This window comes from Drosophila hydei, unplaced genomic scaffold, assembly GCF_003285905.1.
Source record: "Drosophila hydei strain 15085-1641.00,03,60 unplaced genomic scaffold, DhydRS2 tig00000001-arrow-pilon, whole genome shotgun sequence".
In the NCBI taxonomy this organism is placed as follows: domain Eukaryota; kingdom Metazoa; phylum Arthropoda; class Insecta; order Diptera; family Drosophilidae; genus Drosophila; species Drosophila hydei.
This window is the reverse complement of record NW_022045643.1, coordinates 10303347-10321672: the sequence shown is the minus strand read 5'-3', so window position 1 is coordinate 10321672 and position 18326 is coordinate 10303347. Positions and strand designations below refer to the sequence as shown.

The window sequence follows — 18326 nt, the reverse complement described above, 5'->3', positions numbered from 1 at the left end:
TTATTCGTTGGTATTATTTGGTTAAAAAAGGTCGGAATCAGGGCTACAGTGAATGTCTGCTTCTTCTTTATCGTCACGTCGTGTGGGCAGCTGCTGCGGAGCGCGCTGCTAGCAAATAAGAATTGAAAAACCGCATTAAAATTGTGAAAAGTGCACAAATTAAGTTAAAAGTAAGCTTATATATAAGGTGTAAATTCAATTTGTTATAAAATTTGCATAAAATACACAGCGCAAACGGCAGTAAAAAAGGTACGAAAAAATAATAATAAACAAGGCGAACGAGCCGATAGAAAGAAAAATAAGATACACACACAAACATGCTGTTGATACACACTCACGCACACAATCTCACACGCACACACGCTTAGTGGCGAACGAACTGCACGAAAAACGTGTTGTGTGCTAAATTTTCTGTGCAAAAAATAGAAAACGCAAAAACAAAAAGTAGCTAAAGCGAAATAATAATAAAAAGCAAAAAACAAAAACAGTTGAGTTTGATAATCTATCGTAAGGCGAATGTAACAAAAACAAACAATAGTATGTATTAATTAATAAGAAAAGAACAGTACAAGCAGAATCCGTAAAATATAAATAAAATGTATTTGTTATTTTGGAACATGTTCAAGTGATGTACATACATCTTGCATATATGTGTTTGTGCGTGTGTACCCTTAACTGTGTGTACATATTTTGGTGTTAGGTGGAAAAAAAAGCGGGCGGCAAGTTTACGCAATCGCCAACCAACGAATGAAGCAACAAACATATTTATATATATAAATATATATATATATATTTATTTATGTGTATGTAGGTTTGATGTACATACACACAGTTGTGAAAAGTGTGCTTTTTGTATGTTTACGCTTTTCGCCCGTCCTTTTGTCCGCAGTCGCCGCAATAAGTGAGAGACAAACAAGACACATGCATACATATTTACATTTTTCACATGCATACATACAGAGATATGTACCTATGTATTCACAAATGTACGTATACTCAAGCAGGTGGAGTCGCGCCGACGTCGTTTGTTTTTGATTTTTTTTTTGTTTTTCGGTTCCGTTGCTAGCTGAAAAATCAACGAGCGGCATTTTTACGCATTTTCAATATGCCTATATACATAAGTATGTGTGAGGGCTTGTTTATCTATGTATGTATATGCGCGCGCTCTTGCGCTTTATGTGTGTGTGTGCCTGTGTATATTTTGGTGTTTTTATTTATTTATTGTGTTTCTGTTTTGCTGATGCGAGCCAGCAGCGGCGTAGCAGTGACCTAACGACGTATGTATGTTTGTGTTTTTAATTGTGTGTGTGCTTGTCTGTGCATGTGTATAGGTGTTTGCTTTGTTGTATTTATTTTATAGCATTTTATTTACGTTGTTTTCGTTAATTTTATTTTGGTTTCATTTTGCATGTTGGCGCATGCAAGCTCGATCGATTGAATGGGAGCCATGTGAGGGCTTAGCTGTGCTGCTTGACAAATATATGTATGTAAATATGTATAATATATTAATTTTATCATGCATGTACCTACATAATTAAATACATTCATTCATATCTGAGCTATACACATACATATATAATGATTGTCCATTCGAGACACGCTACAGGCTAGTGTTGCCAACTGAGGTCCATAAGCTTATTTACAAAAATGTAACTGTCAAGTAGAGTTGCCAATTCATCAATTGAATATTGATGTTTAAGACCTTTGATCTGTTAATTGCTTAAACATTACATTTTTTTTTAAACTTATAAATACAAGATTTCTGCAATTGCCATTATTTAATGGATTCAATAACAATGATAGGTTTATGAATCCATACGATGGGCTTATAAGAAACGATGCATGTTTATTTTAGATATTTGTATTTGTGTGAAACTGTGTGTTATGTGTGTGTGCAAAATATAAGCACGTTTTCATTATTTTTGCACATTTGGCAACACTGGCGCAGAAGAAAACGCAAAGAGCGAGACTTGAGAAGTCGTCAGTCGTAAACAGAATGATGCTAGATTGAGCGCATTGCGCGCGCGTTCCTCCATAGAAAATAATTAATATTATCTTCAAGCCCAGTTGCTGGTCGAGCTTTATTTATTTGTAGTTCTGCAACCGGCAGCTGCTCCAATTGAGAGCTATTTGGGGACTTCGTGTTCTCTTTCGCTCTACCACTCTCTAGTTGCTGCCCGGGCAAGCCGATACCGCATAAAGAGTGAGCGCACGCGCGTACATTACGTCTCCCAACGCATTGTGTTTTGCTATAAGCAGTATGTACTCAATTCGTATGGTTGCATGTGTGTATGTGTTCGTTTACTCACGTAGTGCCGCAACGTAGTAGTAGTAGTGTTATTGTTTTTATTGTTTTGCCGAGTTGTTTTTGTTTTTGCTTGTTACCGAGTGCGAGTCGGTTTAATATGTATGTATGTATAACTGAGAGTCTGTTTGTGTGCATACATGTGAACGGCTATGGTAGCAAAACATAACCAAAGCAAAAAGTAAAAAGAAATGAAAAATAAGTACTTGTTTTTTTGTCGCGCTCTCTGCGAAGTAGGAGACTGAGACAAACTGCCTAAAGAGTGCTTGTTATATATATATATATATTTATATATATATATATATATATATATATATATATATATATATATATATATATGTGCGCGTGTATATTTGGGAAATATATTTTACGTGTGTTTTTGACTATGGCTGACGAAAAACCTTGAACATAAAATAAGTCAGAAAAACACGCGTGGAAAGCTGCACAAGTAAATAATATTCGGTCGGTGTGCAACACGCGCTCTGCCAGTTTTATTTACAACACTTTAAAGCGCGCCGCATACAGAAAAAACCGACAGCAAAAGAAAACGAAAGACAAAAAGAAAAGAAAATAAACAAAAACAATGCGCTGCTAGTGTGAGTCTCAGTGTGTGTGTGTGTGTGAGCAATATTTTCTTGTTTATTTGCACTAATTACTTAAACGGAAGAACAATAATAGTAATAAATGAAATTTTCAGTTTAACTACAGCAACAACAACAACAGGAAAAGCAACAACAGCAGTCAGTGTGCAAGTGGATACCTCTCAATGGCTGCCACTACAACAACAACTACACTATTAGCAACAACCATCAATATAAGCAACAACAACAATAACAACGGCAGCAGCAATAATAGCAATATCCATAGCAATCCCAGCAGCATACACAGCAACAACAACAATCACATTGTAACGGTACACACCGTTTTGAACACACCCACCTCCGCAGCAGCAGCGAGCTCTGCAGACGCGGCAACTGTTGCCGCAGCTAAGGACATGCTGCAGCTTCATCATGGCGCCGCTGCAGCGTTAAATAACAATAACAATAATAATACCAATAATAATAGCAGCGCCGAATTGTCTAACAATAATCAAAATAGTAACAATAATAACAACAACTCAGCAAACCACCCACCTGCCCATGTAGTCGTATCCTCAAGTTCCCCGCCGGCGAATGCGTATGGTGTATTGCGCTTTAATGAGGATCTGCTCCATATAACGGACGAAGTGACCGTCATTGGACGCAATTCATCCACATCGCTGGTGCACTTTAACGTAGCCGAGAACAATTTGGTCTCTCGCAAACATTTCCAGGTGCTCTACGACCAAGAGCACCGCGCCTTCTTTGTGCAGTGCCTCAGCAAGAATGGTATATTCGTTGATGACTTTCTGCAGCGACGCAATGTGGATCCACTTCGACTGCCTCAACGGTAAATATATCAAATTATGGGTTATTACCTGTTTATTACTTAACTAAAGATGTTTGCGTTTTGCAGCTGTTTCTTTCGATTTCCGAGCACCGAGATACGCATTGAGTTCGAGAGTTTCGTATCTGCGCCTGCGGACATTGCCTCGGATGTGACTCCAGTGTTGAGCAGTCCTCCAGTAGCAGGTACAGCAGGTGCTCATGTTATTATAACACCGCCTCCACGCGATGAGCTGCATTCGATGCAGACGTCGCATCATCACAGCCAACAGCAACAACCAGCGCATCACTTGCAGCAGCCGCAGCAGCAGCAGCAACAACAACAGCAACAACAGCTGCCGCCACACCCCCCACTCCCAAACACACCACACCACCCGCTTCACCACACATCCCTGCAGCAACAGCAGCAGCCGCGGCTGCCTGGAGCACAGCCTGCAGCATCACAGCTGTTAACCACCGGAGGCGATGGAGCTGCCATCTATGCACCGCTCAAAATTTCAATACCCAAAAAGGAGCAAAAGAGTCCCTATCTGTCACCAACTGGTAAGAGGAATTCACACCAGTCTAGAAAACAAACATATTCAAATTAGACTCCGTTCCAATTAGATCGAGTGTGCAGACCAACTCGCACAGTTTTCGATCTGAGTCAGTGTTTGCGCAACAGTAGGTTTTTTGTTTCAGTTTTTAATTTTCATCTGCACAAGCTGTGCAAATAAGATATTTTATACTTCTCTTTCGAGCAAGATTTGTTAGTCAGAAACCCGAAAGCCTTAAGCTCATATTTGCAATAACAATAACTGAGCGCCAAATCAGACTGGCATTTGGAAAGAATCAAGCCACATAAGGGTTCGGACTAAAGATTTAAAATATCACGATAATGGATTCTTTCAATTGTAATCTTATTTATCTTATATTAACGTATACTGCATAAATATGACTTAATTTGAAAATGTAGATGAAAGGTAAATTACCAAAGGCAAAATGTTAGTTTGTTTAATAAACGATATACAGTTTTATATGTTCTCTATATGATGATTTGATATATTATCACCTGTCAATCCTTACCTTAATTGGCAACTCTTCTTTTTATTTTATTTTTTTTTGTACAGGTACAATAAGCGCTGCCAACAGTTGTCCTGCTAGTCCTCGCCAGGGTTTTCATCAGAACCAGGCCAATAGCTATAACAATTATAGCAACAACAATACGGTAAACATTAAACAACAATAATTTAAGCAATATATGTATTAATGAGCTGCATTTGCATTTACAGCAGGAATTATTCCAGACGCCGTCGACAGCCAGTTACAATCACAATGAGAAGCCGCCGTATAGTTACGCTCAGTTGATTGTCCAAGCCATTTCTGCTGCTCCAGACAAGCAGCTGACACTCTCTGGCATTTATTCGTTTATTGTCAAGCATTATCCCTACTACCGCAAGGAGACCAACAAGGGTTGGCAAAATTCCATACGTCATAATCTCAGTTTAAATAGGTTTGTTAAAGGTTTAAATTAAAGTCTTAATTTACAGATTTAATCACACGTTTACTATTATAGGTATTTCATCAAGGTGGCGCGCTCGCAAGATGAGCCAGGCAAAGGCTCCTTCTGGCGCATCGATCCGGATAGCGGCGCCAAGCTGATCGATCACAGTTACAAGAAACGTCGCCAGCGCAGCAGTCAGGGCTTCCGTCCGCCCTATGGCATGCCACGCTCGGCGCCCGTCTCGCCCAGTCATATGGGTATGCCAGTAGTAATCTTGAAAGGCCATGAAATTAAAATACAACTTTGTTTGATTACAGATAACTCACGCGAGAGCTCGCCATTGCAGGATATTGTGCTGCAATCAGCCCCTGGCTCACCGGGCATGTCGCTCGAACAGCGCGCCGCCGATGCAGGTAAACCGAATTTACACCTGGCATAGTTAGTTGCATAAGCAAGCAATGCTTTCTGATGTAGTTGCACTTCTTGATGTATACCGTAAAGCTAGTTCTTATCAAGATAATCACAGACAACTGTCATTATTTCTGAATAATTCTAAAAATGATACATTAGAAGAAAATTATGATAGGTAGACAACATAAATGCCCGTACATTAGTTAACTTGGTATTAAATAACCTATAGACCTTAACAGCGCTAATGCTCCTCTATCATAACTGTATACAGTGAAGACTAGGATTATTAATAATATTATCTATATCATCACTTGCAGAAATAATCTACAACTCTCAAACAGCGCACCAGCAGCAACAACAACAGCAGCAGCAACAACAACAACAGCCGCCACAGACATTGGCAAACAATTCCAATCAATTCAAGTTAGTTTTTCTTCTATTTTTTTATGTTAATATGAATTCTCGATTTCAATTATATTTGTTTATTTATATGTATTTTTCAGCAGCGGCAGTCCGTACTATGTAACTAATCAAAATGCCAGCGTCACTGTACAGCAAGCGCATGTGGACGGTGGTGGCGGTGCCGGTGGCGTGGGCGCTTTGATTGCGCTCAAGCGAAATCACGTAATGGCCGTGTCGCATCCGGCGCAGCCAACGCAACTGCATCAGCAGCAGCAACAGCAACAGCATCCTGAGATTATTTACGAAGAGCTGCCAACCGATTATAGTGGTCACATGGAGGCGGGCGAAGAGGAGTGTGTCACTGCCGATGCCACAGCGGCCAAGCGTCCCAAATACGTCTCCGAGGTGCTCTGATGCGTACGCATACAGAACCAGAAACAAAACAAAGGCAAATAGTAGTTCGCAGAGAAACAATCGTAGCTGTTTAAGCTGCGCATGCAAATGTATCTGCGACGGAGAGCGATGACGAAACTCAGAAACGTTAGGAAGCAAGCTGAATGCAACAACAAAGCCCACTTTACAAACAAAAGCAAAAGCAAAACAACACAAAATTAAAAAACAAAACAAGAAAAAAAAGGAAGAAAGAAAGGAAATAGTATCTCCATCTTGTATATTGAATTTGCCAAACCCAAATAGCAAAGCAAAACCCAGGCGGAAGCAAAGAAAAACAACACAACAAAATTGATACGGAAATGTTTATAAATAGAACTGTGAGATTGTGTTTTAAGGTGTTTACCGTACAACGGTTAAACGGCGTGCAAAACACTTTTCAAAAAGAAAAAAGCCCAATATTTACGATTTAACCCTTAGCTCTGACGAATTCAATATGCTCGATGACGCTACTCTCTAAGTACATAAATATTAAGATTTAAATCGAAGTAATGCAAATAATACAAAAAAGAAAAAATTAATATATATATGCATATATATTTATATATATATGTATATATATATATATATAAATACTACAAATATATATATATATAATTATATACGATTGATTATTGTAATGATGTTTAAGATGTTATAGCTATGTGACCGAAATGAGAGAAAATAGGGGTAAAACCTAGCAACCAACCACACAAGTAACAAACAAGCAAACAAACAGGCGAATGAATATTATTACCTATCTACATACCTTTACCTATATCGATTAAAAAATATATATATATATCAATATATATATTATATATACATATATATATATATATATATATATATATATATATATATATATATATATATATATATATATATATATAAAGTATATACAAAATATTAAAACTAAACGAAATGATAAATATCTACAAATTTACGGATACAAATACATAATAATACATAAACCATCTAAGTATAAAAAAAAAACAAAAACAAAAGCAAATCTAAAAACAATTGCACTTTATTTCTTAATAATGAAGAAAATCCCATTTAAGTGTTTGGACAAATTGTGTATTAAAAACAAAAAAAAAAAAACAAAATGTCAAAATTAATTTGTTTTATTTCTTTAATTTAACTAACTTAGCTTTTATTTAACTAATTTTATTTGATTTAAAATATGGCTTCCTCCTTAAGCTTATCGCTAAATCTAAAATTTACAATCTCAAGATAATTTCCTGATTAGTTACTTTATTTTTGTGCAATTTTATTTAGCGATAAGACGTCTGGGGGTTACGATACTTTGAATTTAGTTAGATATTCATATTGGTCGTTGTCGATTTAATAGAACAATTAGGCGACTAATGAATTTTTTACAAAAATTCATTTTTCGCACCTATTTCGATCACTAAGGAACTTCGTACCCATTTCAGCTCGTCCATTTTAGAAAAATTTTTATGGCAGCGTAAAATTGAAATCAATGTCATCGAGCATCTTTTTCCAGCGATTACATTACTACTTTCTTTAAATATTTATTTCGAAATCAAATGTAAACTGAATCCTGGGCTGAATCCTGCGTTGCGTTTTCATTCGCAAAACCAATCAATGCCTAAAACTTAGAAATCATATAATGTTCGATTTATATTTTATATTTATATTTTGACGCAATCGAAATATCTTCAAGTCAATATGATGAGGCAGTCCTAGATGATCGACAACAATTTCCGCAGACAAACAGTTCGATGATTGTTTCTGTGCGACAGGATCAGCTTACGGCAGTTAAATGTTGTCAAAGGCCAGGACTTGAATGCGATAGGCATTCGCCAAATAGTAATTCGTTAATCAGGTTAACTAAGCGTAACTAGAAATTGGGACATCTCTGCTAATTAATCAATTTTCAATTCAATTTCATTTATATTAATAAACCAAAAAGCATTTATTTAAAGAAATATTAAAAAGGATAATAATTTTTGTTTTGATGAAAAACACAGGGTTAGTTAACATTATTCATATGGCATTGGTTTCTTTTTTAAGCCAAGCCAAGGTGAAAGAGTCATCGGATAAAAGTGGAGAAAGCGTTTCCCAAACCAACTTATGATAATCGTTAAGCTGTTTAATTTCATCTTTGGTTAACATTTCCTTGATAACCATTTTCGTCTGCTTCGGGCACATTGTGATGGTTTTGAACGTAAGAGCGCCACGATTTGAAAAATTATATTTTGATTGTGCCGGCACAATTTGGACAATGTCCTCGATGCGTATGCCAAATTCTCCATCTTTATAGAATCCGGGTTCATTCGAAATGAACATATTTGGTTGTAGTCCAGGATCATCGGGCATTGGGCGAAAGCCAACGCCCATCGGACCTTCGTGAACGTTCAAGAAATGTCCAATGCCATGCCCAGTGCCATGGCCATAGTCTAGACCTATATCCCAGAGAGATTTTCTGGCCAGCACATCCAAAACTTGCCCCTTTGTCTTTGATGGAAATACTGTCGATCCGATTGTTAGTTGACCCTTAAGAACACGAGTATAAGTTTCCTTTTGCAATTCGGTGGGATTGCCAAAATGAAAAGTTCTGGTCACATCAGTTGTGCCATCTAAATATTGAGCACCTGAATCACATAGATAGACTTCCTTGTCGTTGATGGGGCGATTTGTCTCCTGCGCTGGATGATAGTGGATAACCGAACCATTTGGCCCTGACGAGCTTATCGTTGTAAAGCTGAGGCCCATGTAGTGGTCCTTAGTTTTACGAAATGCTTCCAACTTCTCCGCACCAGATATTTCATCAACTGCCTCACCTCGTTCCACAGCTGACTCCAGCCAAGCGAAATACTGGCACAAAGCGACGCCATCTCGTATGTGGCTATTCACAAAGCCCTCGATTTCCTGATCGTTTTTAATCGCTTTGAGTAAAGCAATTGGTGTGATATCTTGATGTCGTGATGACTTCGGTACTAGGCAATTTAAATACAAACTGCTCGTGGGCGATATCCATACCTTATCGTTGACATCGGAAGTCACTTGACGAACTCCATCGCCAATCGATTCATAGGGACGTATTGATATTTTGATACCATTTTCCTGAAGATGATCTTCAAAGTTGACTGGAAGTTTTGACGAATCGATAAACAAAACAATATCATCGTGTGTTACGATCATAAATGCAAAGAATACAGGATTGTATGCAATATCCGAGCCGCGCATATTTAGGAACCAGGCAATCTCATCCAGAGCACTAACGATTAAAGCATTCGTATTATGTTGCTTCATTTGCTGCCGAGTGCGTTCCCACTTCTTGGCAATTGTCTCGCCGGCAAAGTTCAATTTCAATGTTATCAAAACGTTGGAGGGTCGCGGTGGTCGATCTTCAGTCCAAACCTGATCGATTAGATTTTGTTCGATGCCCACTAAGCTGCAATCAGATGCATTCAGATCCTTCTCAATTGTTTTCGCTGCGCGTAGCGAAAATAGGCGTGGATCAACGCCAACGGCACTGCCTTTGGGCAAATTCTTGCCCAACCAAGTGCCAATCGATGGCGTGGCTGCCAGTCCATCCTTAACCAATGTCCAATTCGCATCGAGCTCCTTCTCCGCCTGCTGATAATACCGACCGTCTGTCCACAACAACGCATTGTCATTCGTTATAACTGCAGTGCCGGCCGACCCAGTAAAGCCGCTTATAAATGCGCGTCTCTCATCGTGCGCACACTGATATTCGCTCTGGTGTGCATCATCAGATGGAACCACATAGGCGCTGATTCCAGTTACTTCCGGCGTACTTGCACATTGCATCAGCTCCCGAAGCTTTGCCAATTTTTGGGTAGTGGCTTTCATTTTCATGCCCACACTTCTTGCACTATGAACGTTCGCTGCACGTACAGTCAAATATGTACTTGTAGTTGATAAGCAATCGCTGTTGGTAATTGGCTAATCATAAGTTATATTGCCATCAAGTATTACAGTTTTTCTCTTTCCAGCTAGTTTTTTTCTTATTGACACAGTGTTGAAAAATAAAACAAAAAATACTTAAAGTTATCGATAGATAATATGTCGGCTGTTATTTTTGAATAGCTTGCGTTCGTTATAAATAACTGATATTTGTAATATTTAGTATTACATAATTGTAACAAATTATAAATACATTAATATTTAGTTTCTAGTCTATCCTGTTGTTTTTTTTTCAATTTTCAACAAGCCATCCGATTACGTAATATTATTATTAACAAATTTGTTTATTGTCTAGTATAAGACAGACTACAAATAAAAACAGCGATTAAAAAAAATTTCAACATAGTTTCATGTTTAAATTGCCTGCATAAAGTTCGGTGCTGCACATATTTGTGTAATCTATGTTTTCAGGTAAAGATTTCACAAAATCAACCATAAGCGTACCACGTCCTTTTATATTACTCTCACTTTTGTCTACTTTTCATTATCACTGTCCAACATCTCATTGTTGTTTTCTGATATTTTCAGATTTTTAGTGCCAGCGAGTTTTCTTTAAATTTGATATCGTTTCGAAATCCATTAATTTCTAAAAATTTTCTAATTATAATAAGTTGAATCAAAGAGAATAGCTCGGTAATTATCCAACTGATTTGGAAATCTCCTTAATAGCGAAGTAATGAGGTCAATAAGAGACTTGATTTCAAAATTATAGGCAAATTCAGACATCTCACTAAGTTCTGCGACTCTCATAAATTTGGCACGATCGAATAACAACTGCAAACATTCTTGAGTTATTGATGGCACAATCCATTGATTCCCGAATGCGTACAGATGCGGATGATTTGAAAGTCGATTTTGATTAGTTAAAAGAAACATAAAGGGTGAGATCAGCATTCAATTTAAATTTAATTAATTTAGATGAGCGTAAAATTGTACCATCAAGTTTAACAATAAGTAAACGGTAACTTAAACTTTTTTTGAACTAGTAATACATCGATAAGTGATTGCAATCAACCGATAAATAGTATTTTTAATAATTAATAATAATAGATTAATAATAATAAAAATGTAATCTTAAAAATCATAATTCAATCAATATCAATATCAACAATTATGATGAATTAATATTATAGTTTGACGATAATGATGATAGCTTCAAGTTCATTTTTATCGATACTTAAGCGATCAGTTTTTAGTCGCTATTTACATTACGTAAACACAAAACACAGATGAAACTATCGGCTGACCTAACGTTTGTTGGTAAAATCCGATATGCAATTGGCGTTAGTAACGAGTTAAGCCTATTCCAACTGGCTGGAAAAGCACACTTGTATACTCCTCTATGAAATTAATAGAGTATATTGGCTTTCTACAATGTCCAAGCTGCCGCCGGTCCATTTATTATTTTTATTCCCAAAAAGATTTGCCAAAACGACAAAAAAATTAAATATTCCGGCTCAATAATCTGGCTGATTATGGGTTCTCCTATGGATTCCTTCGCCCATAGTCTACGAAAACAGATCAAATATTTTGGAATAACTGAGACCAATATTCGAGGCGATATATAAAATATTTTTTATTCACTTGCAATTTCTTTTTCCCATTCGAAGTATTAGGAATGAATGGCTTATATATTTTAATATATATTTATTAATATATTTTTAGCAATACAATATATTTGATTAATATAACGCAGAACACCTGCTGCTTGTTGTCCACCCGAGTTATTTTCTACTGAGCAAAATATTATTTTGGTGCCAAAATTTTGTAAATCATCTCAAATTTAAACTCATATTCAAGAAACTTCGATCTTCCGGGGCCTTCGTAAAATTCAGAGCCAGACATTTTCGTATAATCTATGGCTGCCAGCAAAGATTTGGCATATTCAGCTTGAAGTTTTTCATATTCTTTTGACTTCGCCTCACTTTTAGATTTAATATGATATCTCATCTTAGGCTTGTCACAATTGTCTGATTTGCTGGCATCACTATTCGGAACTGTATCACTCGGATCGGATGTGATGTCGTTAGCATCACTATTCGGATCATTATTAATAGCTGTCACATAGATATAGTTTGTCTACAGGCAGTAAGTTTAAGAATTATATTTGTTTTTTATTTTTTTTTTATTATAATCAATCCAGCTTACCTTTTGTACCATGCATATCTGTCACCTATTCAAGAGACTGATACTCACATTATTTAGTAAAGTTGCTATCAATAATAATCGCCAGATTACAGTAACTTATCGATGATTATTTTGATCGCTCCAAGAACTAAAAACACAATCGAAAGTTTAAGTAGCAAAGACGTCTGAAGTGTCGTGGGATCTGGTTAGTAAATCATTAAGCTAATATTGACGGTTACAATATACCCTCAGGTAAGCCAATTAAACTTCAATTGAATGCTACAAAATATGTGTAGGATTACAATCCATGTGTACGATTTTCATCTAAAAATTAATTTTTTTTTCAAGTATATAACTATTAAAAATGTCTTTCTTTTTCAAGTATTTATCTTCTAATTAAAATCGATTTTCAATTCATCTACAAATAATTAATATCGCTTGTAAATATGGCTAAATGGCTGAGAACAGTGCATCAAACGATTCTAATGAGGCAGAGGAGATAATTAAAGTGGGCACTAAGAACGAGGCTAAGCTAAACAAAAATGAGAAGCTTTATGCTGAATTTGCCGTATCATTACTTGAGGGCATAAATTTCACAGCAATTGCTATGAATCAAGTTGATTGAAATATGAAATACAAAACATTTCTAAAACAATTTAGTGCCACGCTTCAATGAAATATATACTGAAAATTATTATATTTTTTGTTTTTTACAAAAATATGTATTAACTATATAACAATAAAATGTCTGTCTAGCAAATATTTCCTCATCTATTCATAACTGTCCAGAGTTTTTCAAAATAACTCATATTCACTTAAATATTTGTGAAATGAAACAGTTTTTGCTAACAATCCAAATTAGTGGGGCATCTATAGAAATAAGAGTTGAGTATTATAACTCGACTTACTTATGGTTTATAATGTAAATAATTTTATTTTATTCAAAAGAATTATTTATTGTTGTTGTGGCTGCTTTTTCTGAGTAGCGTATATTCCATTTTTTACAAATTTTTTTGATAGCTTCATATTTAAATCGATACGTAAAAAAATCGTGTTTCCCATAAAACAGCAAACATTTTTCAGTTATTGATGTCACAATCCGTTGATTACCGAATTCGTAACACTTCATTAATAATTCGTTAAATAATCCATTTATGTCCCATAATCACTCTCAGAACAAATTAAATTTCAACATTTAACAATATTGAAAATTATTAATAGATTCCCTTTAATCAACATAACTGTAGCTACGGCTTTCTATGGTTATATTGAGAATCTGACAAACCGTCAACTTCAGATGGGATAACAAAGCCGGAGCCGGAGTCTAACCCCATAACCAAACATTCAGATGAGATTAAAAGTAACGAAACTGCTTCTTGGGTAAACTACTGATACTTTTAACAGTGCGCATGCATATATAGCTCTGTTAAAAACGAAGGATTGTTCATCGCGCATGCATATTTCATATCATGAAATACGAGTTTGATTCACAAACATAATAGTTCAATCAAGCTGTAACAGAAGGAAGAACCGGTATTAAAACTTCTAATTAAGTATTGACGCAAAATGTGTCTTAAGTTAAAGCGCAGATATAGCTTTAAACTGAGCTTCTAGAAGCTAACATTAAATGTATCGATATATTATTATAAGTTCGTGTTGCTCAATCGCCGATAAGCTAAAATATAATGTTAACATCAGATTTGTATAGCAAACTATACAAAAATGGATACAATGAATAATATTAATACTAATAATAAAAACAAGATTATTAAATATAATAATAAAATAATTAAATGATTTATAATAGTAATAAAAATTGTGTTACTAATAAAATTTAAATTTCATAATGGTGGGAGTTTAAAATTTGTTTTCATCGATACATAAACGATAACTTTTTAGTCACACTAGCCATTTGCTTGCTTGCTGCTCGGTTGACGAGTTCGGTCTGCGACACTTGTAATTAAATTACTTACATTTACGCTTTTAAGCTATAAAACATCCAAAAATGGTAGTCAAAGCTGTATGCGTTATCAATGGCGACGCCAAGGGTACAGTTTTCTTCGAACAGGAGGTAAGAACGTGTATTTTTAAAGAAGACAAATACGACAGCTATAAAATACGAAGGTCAATTAGCCGGCCGCACCGCGCCTCTCCTACATATGTATATGCTTGTAAATTAATGAAACCTTATATATACATATGTACTTGTGTATATACATATGTACATGTGTATGTGCATACAATAACTATGTGTATGTGCATATGGAATTGTGCAAAGTTTTTGTGAAGCTACTTGAATTTTAATTGCATGATATTGTGCTGTGTCATTTGGCAAATGCGTTATTATATAAGCACAACACTGCGCACATATCTGCACATATTGAATGCACTAGTATTATCATAGCACTTCAATTATCATAGTTTAATTTTGTTGCTATAACTTGTATTCAAGCAGTTAATACTCTACGCTTCAATCTTCAATAATTTTTAATTTAGTTTGGTAGTTTTGGTTTACATTTTATATTATGTTATCACTCTTAGATGCATTTGATATGATTATACTCTTGGCTAACATTTTCAATGATGTTACACGCTGTTACTGTTACTGTTGCTTCCATTTAAATACTTTATCACTATGATGGGGCACAATTTGGTGGTGCTTATCAGCTTGGGACAGCATTATCATTGCTTCAACAAATTTTGTTTTACGCTTCTCATATCTGTTTCTAATTCTCGTTTAATAGTCGGACGGTTGCCCGGTGAAAGTTACCGGAGAAGTAACCGGCTTAGCGAAGGGTCAGCATGGCTTCCATGTGCATGAGTTTGGCGACAACACCAACGGTTGCATGTCCTCTGGACCGCATTTTAATCCATACCAGAAGGAACACGGCGCTCCGAATGATGAGAATCGTCATTTGGGTGACCTGGGCAACATAATCGCCAGTGGCGATGGTCCCACTCCGGTTGACATATGTGATTGCAAAATAACATTATTTGGAGCCAATAGCATTATCGGACGCACTGTTGTGGTGCACGCTGATCCCGATGACCTCGGCAAAGGTGGCCATGAGCTTAGCAAGACAACTGGAAACGCTGGTGCTCGCATTGGATGCGGTGTAATTGGTATTGCGAAAATATAAACACATGTAGAGCATTTCAATAAAATGCACATATAAATAGACATATGCTTATGTGGAATTTAGTCTTACGAATGGAATATAATTTCGGTTTGAACTTTCTATTGGATGTATACAAGCATAAAAAGAGATTTTCCTTAATGTAGTAATTGCTATATAATAAACTTGAAGAAAATAAATGGGGTTATCAAATTAAACTTGATCCAGGCATTCTTTTTATCTAAACCAACTACAACTGTTAGTTACCTCGACTCACTTTTAACACCTGCTGAGCATTTGGTTTGAGAATTACAATTGTTTACACTAGTATGAACATTTTATTGGTTTAAAATTTGCTTCTAAAGTTTATCGTAAACAATGACACATATATAAATTAGTAATATTTACAATACATGACAGATTTCAATTCAATTTAATTTAATTCAATTTCGATCTATGGCATGACTATAAAACAATATCAACGAGTTTAGAAAAATTATCATTTCTAGATTAGCATATAGTTTGTTTGGTGGTACAAAAACTTTGGTAAGTTCTTCCGTTAGGTCTTGTTAAAATAGGACTGATAGACAATGCCCAATGATGAAGTTGCAAACAGCGTAAAGTAGCTCCACCAAGTGGCAAATCCTAGAAAGCCTTTGTACACTTCTGTAGAGAACACCTAAAATAGTTCAAATTAATATTAAATATTAGATAAACGTTAACTGTAATATGAGGAGAAATTATACATTTTTCAAACTAGCGAACGAGGCCTGTAATGACTGCGCAGATTCCAAAATATTAAATTCGGTTTCAACATTGTTCTCAATTGGAATTGTTGCCAATTCTGCATCAGCGGCACATTCGTGTTGCAGGACAACCGTTTCCTTAAATATGCCCGTCCAGCTAAAACCACCAAGACTTTTGTACATTAGCGTCAGATAGAGACACAGAATTAACGGCGCAGCAAACTGCAGGGTCACAACACACAGATAGTAGAATATTGACGAGATCTACAGGGCAACAAAACGTTAATGATTTCTGAATTATTTATAACTTGCTGATGCCTGCCTTCTTTTGAAATTCGACGTTGGTGATGCGTCCAGCCTCCTTACGAAGATCAACAATTTTGTCATAGGCCAAGTTGAGATACGATTGCAAATAGATGGGCATCAGTGCAAAGCGCATTACGACCACAAAGACAACAAGTAGAAGGCGCAGTGTTTCAAAAACATGAGGCTTTAGACTAGTAGATAAAAAATATAATATATCAATCAATCAATCAATTCCAAACGATTTTCTAACTTACAGTGGATGTTGCATGCCCTCGAAAACTCGCACTGTCAAGTAGTCTCGACTAATGGGTCGTATCCACAATATGACTAGTATAAAGGGCATTACGAAGCTCACGTTGAGCGTAATCTGCAGAAGGCGATTGCCTCGACAATATTTTAAAGAATCCCAATGCATTTTGGCCATACGCAAGCCCGGAAATGTGAACAGGGAGCCCAGAAGACCGCAGCTCAAGGCAACAAAGAATTTGACAACAATCTTAGAGGCTGGTCCACTGGAATATAAACACATTAGCGAATATAAATAACTTAATGAACATAGTGTTAAACTCACGAAGAAGGCAGACCCTGTTCGGTAAGAAACTTTGATGCGCTGGCATTGAAACTTGTATATGCATCCTCTAGACCCGTTTCCAGAATGCGCTCATCAATGATAAGCACAATCATGGCAATTAGTAAATAGACCAGACAGGCGACAATCACCATGGAGCGCTCTCCCATTGATTCCTCGCTTTGGAAGTACATCACAGTTAGGGAAGACAGCAGCTTGATGGCAAAGAATATGACCAAAAGACACCAAACCATGCTCAGATTGATCTCCTGCTTGAGAGGATAGAAGTAGTGAAATAGCTCAGAGATGACATACACAATTCCAGCATATATGCTGAAATCCAAGAGCCATTGGTATTCGGTAAAGTAACGTAAATGGATAACATCCCGCTCCACCACTGGCAATGTCTCCAGCTCAATCTCGATGCTGCGTGGTATGTGAAACTGTTGCGAGGAGGCGCCGTTGCTCAACCCATTCTGCTGTTTATGCTTGCCCTTGCCCCCACGATCTTTTGGCACGCCTCCCTTCGTGCGTAGTTCATCGTCCGTTGGATGCAGATAACGGAACAGCCCAGTCCGGCAGAGTATCCACTTGGCAAATGAGTAGTGGGGACTCAGCTTTTGGATAACACTGACCATAACCAGCGTAATAACCAATTGAGCGCCTAATATGGCCTAAAATCACATTTTCATTTCATTAGAATTTACAACAACCAACATTTCTGTCATCTATAACTATTTTTGGGTCAATTCTATTTTTGGTCAATTATTATGCACATTCCATTTATCCGGGCACGCTGAATTGACATTTGGGATTCTTTCTTACCATGATTTTTTGCCACGATGTGTTAAATGTCGTGTCTGGTATTGGGTCATGAAGCAATGTGTGTTAATTGATGTTTTAATTAATTCATGTTTCCTAATTAAAAGAAGTAAATGAGAATATGCTTTAGTTTTACAGAAGCACTCGGAACTATTTGGATCGAACAACTCACGTCAAATGAACTTATAGTAGTTGTATCTAGTTCGTTGAGTTTGAACTGCTTTCCA

General features: G+C 36.4%; 5 protein-coding genes across 7 annotated transcripts; 2 read left to right on the top strand and 3 right to left on the bottom strand.

Moving 5' to 3' along the window:
* The first annotated feature begins 42 nt into the window (after window positions 1–42).
* LOC111604471 (forkhead box protein K2) lies at window positions 43–6768 on the top strand. 2 transcript variants are annotated; one of them, XM_030225810.1, is made up of 9 exons: window positions 43–249; window positions 3003–3733; window positions 3800–4272; window positions 4839–4936; window positions 5004–5221; window positions 5285–5469; window positions 5530–5625; window positions 5941–6046; window positions 6127–6768. In XM_030225810.1, exons 2-9 carry the CDS (start codon window positions 3072–3074, stop codon window positions 6437–6439), a joined length of 2151 nt encoding a protein of 716 aa, XP_030081670.1. In that variant the 5' UTR covers window positions 43–249; window positions 3003–3071; the 3' UTR covers window positions 6440–6768. The 2 variants fall into 2 exon arrangements, with proteins under 2 accessions (XP_030081670.1, XP_023178320.2); XM_023322552.2 differs by having other exon boundaries at window positions 44–249; window positions 5001–5221.
* Window positions 6769–8437: 1669 nt separating this feature from the next.
* On the bottom strand, window positions 8438–10481 carry LOC111604434 (xaa-Pro aminopeptidase ApepP). Its single transcript, XM_023322499.2, has one exon. It carries the CDS (start codon window positions 10304–10306, stop codon window positions 8468–8470), a length of 1839 nt encoding a protein of 612 aa, XP_023178267.2. The 5' UTR covers window positions 10307–10481; the 3' UTR covers window positions 8438–8467.
* Window positions 10482–12121: 1640 nt separating this feature from the next.
* On the bottom strand, window positions 12122–12589 carry LOC111604462. The gene is made up of 2 exons (XM_030225379.1): window positions 12563–12589; window positions 12122–12493 (listed from the first exon to the last, which is right to left on the bottom strand). The coding sequence occupies exons 1-2, from the start codon at window positions 12572–12574 to the stop codon at window positions 12161–12163; spliced, it is 345 nt and encodes a 114-aa protein (XP_030081239.1). The 5' UTR covers window positions 12575–12589; the 3' UTR covers window positions 12122–12160.
* Window positions 12590–14453: 1864 nt separating this feature from the next.
* On the top strand, window positions 14454–15878 carry LOC111604418 (superoxide dismutase [Cu-Zn]). Its single transcript, XM_023322474.2, has 2 exons — window positions 14454–14612; window positions 15286–15878. Exons 1-2 carry the CDS (start codon window positions 14547–14549, stop codon window positions 15679–15681), a joined length of 462 nt encoding a protein of 153 aa, XP_023178242.1. The 5' UTR covers window positions 14454–14546; the 3' UTR covers window positions 15682–15878.
* Window positions 15879–16089: 211 nt separating this feature from the next.
* Window positions 16090–18326, bottom strand: LOC111604415 (transmembrane protein 161B). Of its 2 annotated transcripts, XM_030222723.1 has the most exons (7): window positions 18272–18326; window positions 18103–18195; window positions 17281–17951; window positions 16964–17221; window positions 16726–16900; window positions 16404–16667; window positions 16090–16336 (listed from the first exon to the last, which is right to left on the bottom strand). In XM_030222723.1, the coding sequence occupies exons 2-7, from the start codon at window positions 18103–18105 to the stop codon at window positions 16217–16219; spliced, it is 1491 nt and encodes a 496-aa protein (XP_030078583.1). In that variant the 5' UTR covers window positions 18106–18195; window positions 18272–18326; the 3' UTR covers window positions 16090–16216. The 2 variants fall into 2 exon arrangements, with proteins under 2 accessions (XP_030078583.1, XP_023178238.1); XM_023322470.2 differs by lacking the exon at window positions 18272–18326 and having other exon boundaries at window positions 18103–18261.

Coding starts and splice junctions, on each gene's coding strand:
- LOC111604471 (XM_023322552.2), top strand. CDS start 3,072: ATGGCTGCCACTACAACAACAACTACACTATTAGCAACAACCATCAAT. Junction 4,937..5,000: donor ATTATAGCAACAACAATACG/GTAAACATTAAA, acceptor TTGCATTTACAG/CAGGAATTATTCCAGACGCC. Junction 5,470..5,529: donor CGTCTCGCCCAGTCATATGG/GTATGCCAGTAG, acceptor GTTTGATTACAG/ATAACTCACGCGAGAGCTCG.
- LOC111604434 (XM_023322499.2), bottom strand. CDS start 10,306: ATGAAAATGAAAGCCACTACCCAAAAATTGGCAAAGCTTCGGGAGCTG.
- LOC111604418 (XM_023322474.2), top strand. CDS start 14,547: ATGGTAGTCAAAGCTGTATGCGTTATCAATGGCGACGCCAAGGGTACA. Junction 14,613..15,285: donor CAGTTTTCTTCGAACAGGAG/GTAAGAACGTGT, acceptor CTCGTTTAATAG/TCGGACGGTTGCCCGGTGAA.
- LOC111604415 (XM_030222723.1), bottom strand. Junction 16,901..16,963: donor GAGGGCATGCAACATCCACT/GTAAGTTAGAAA, acceptor TTTATCTACTAG/TCTAAAGCCTCATGTTTTTG. Junction 16,668..16,725: donor ACGTCGAATTTCAAAAGAAG/GCAGGCATCAGC, acceptor GTTGCCCTGTAG/ATCTCGTCAATATTCTACTA.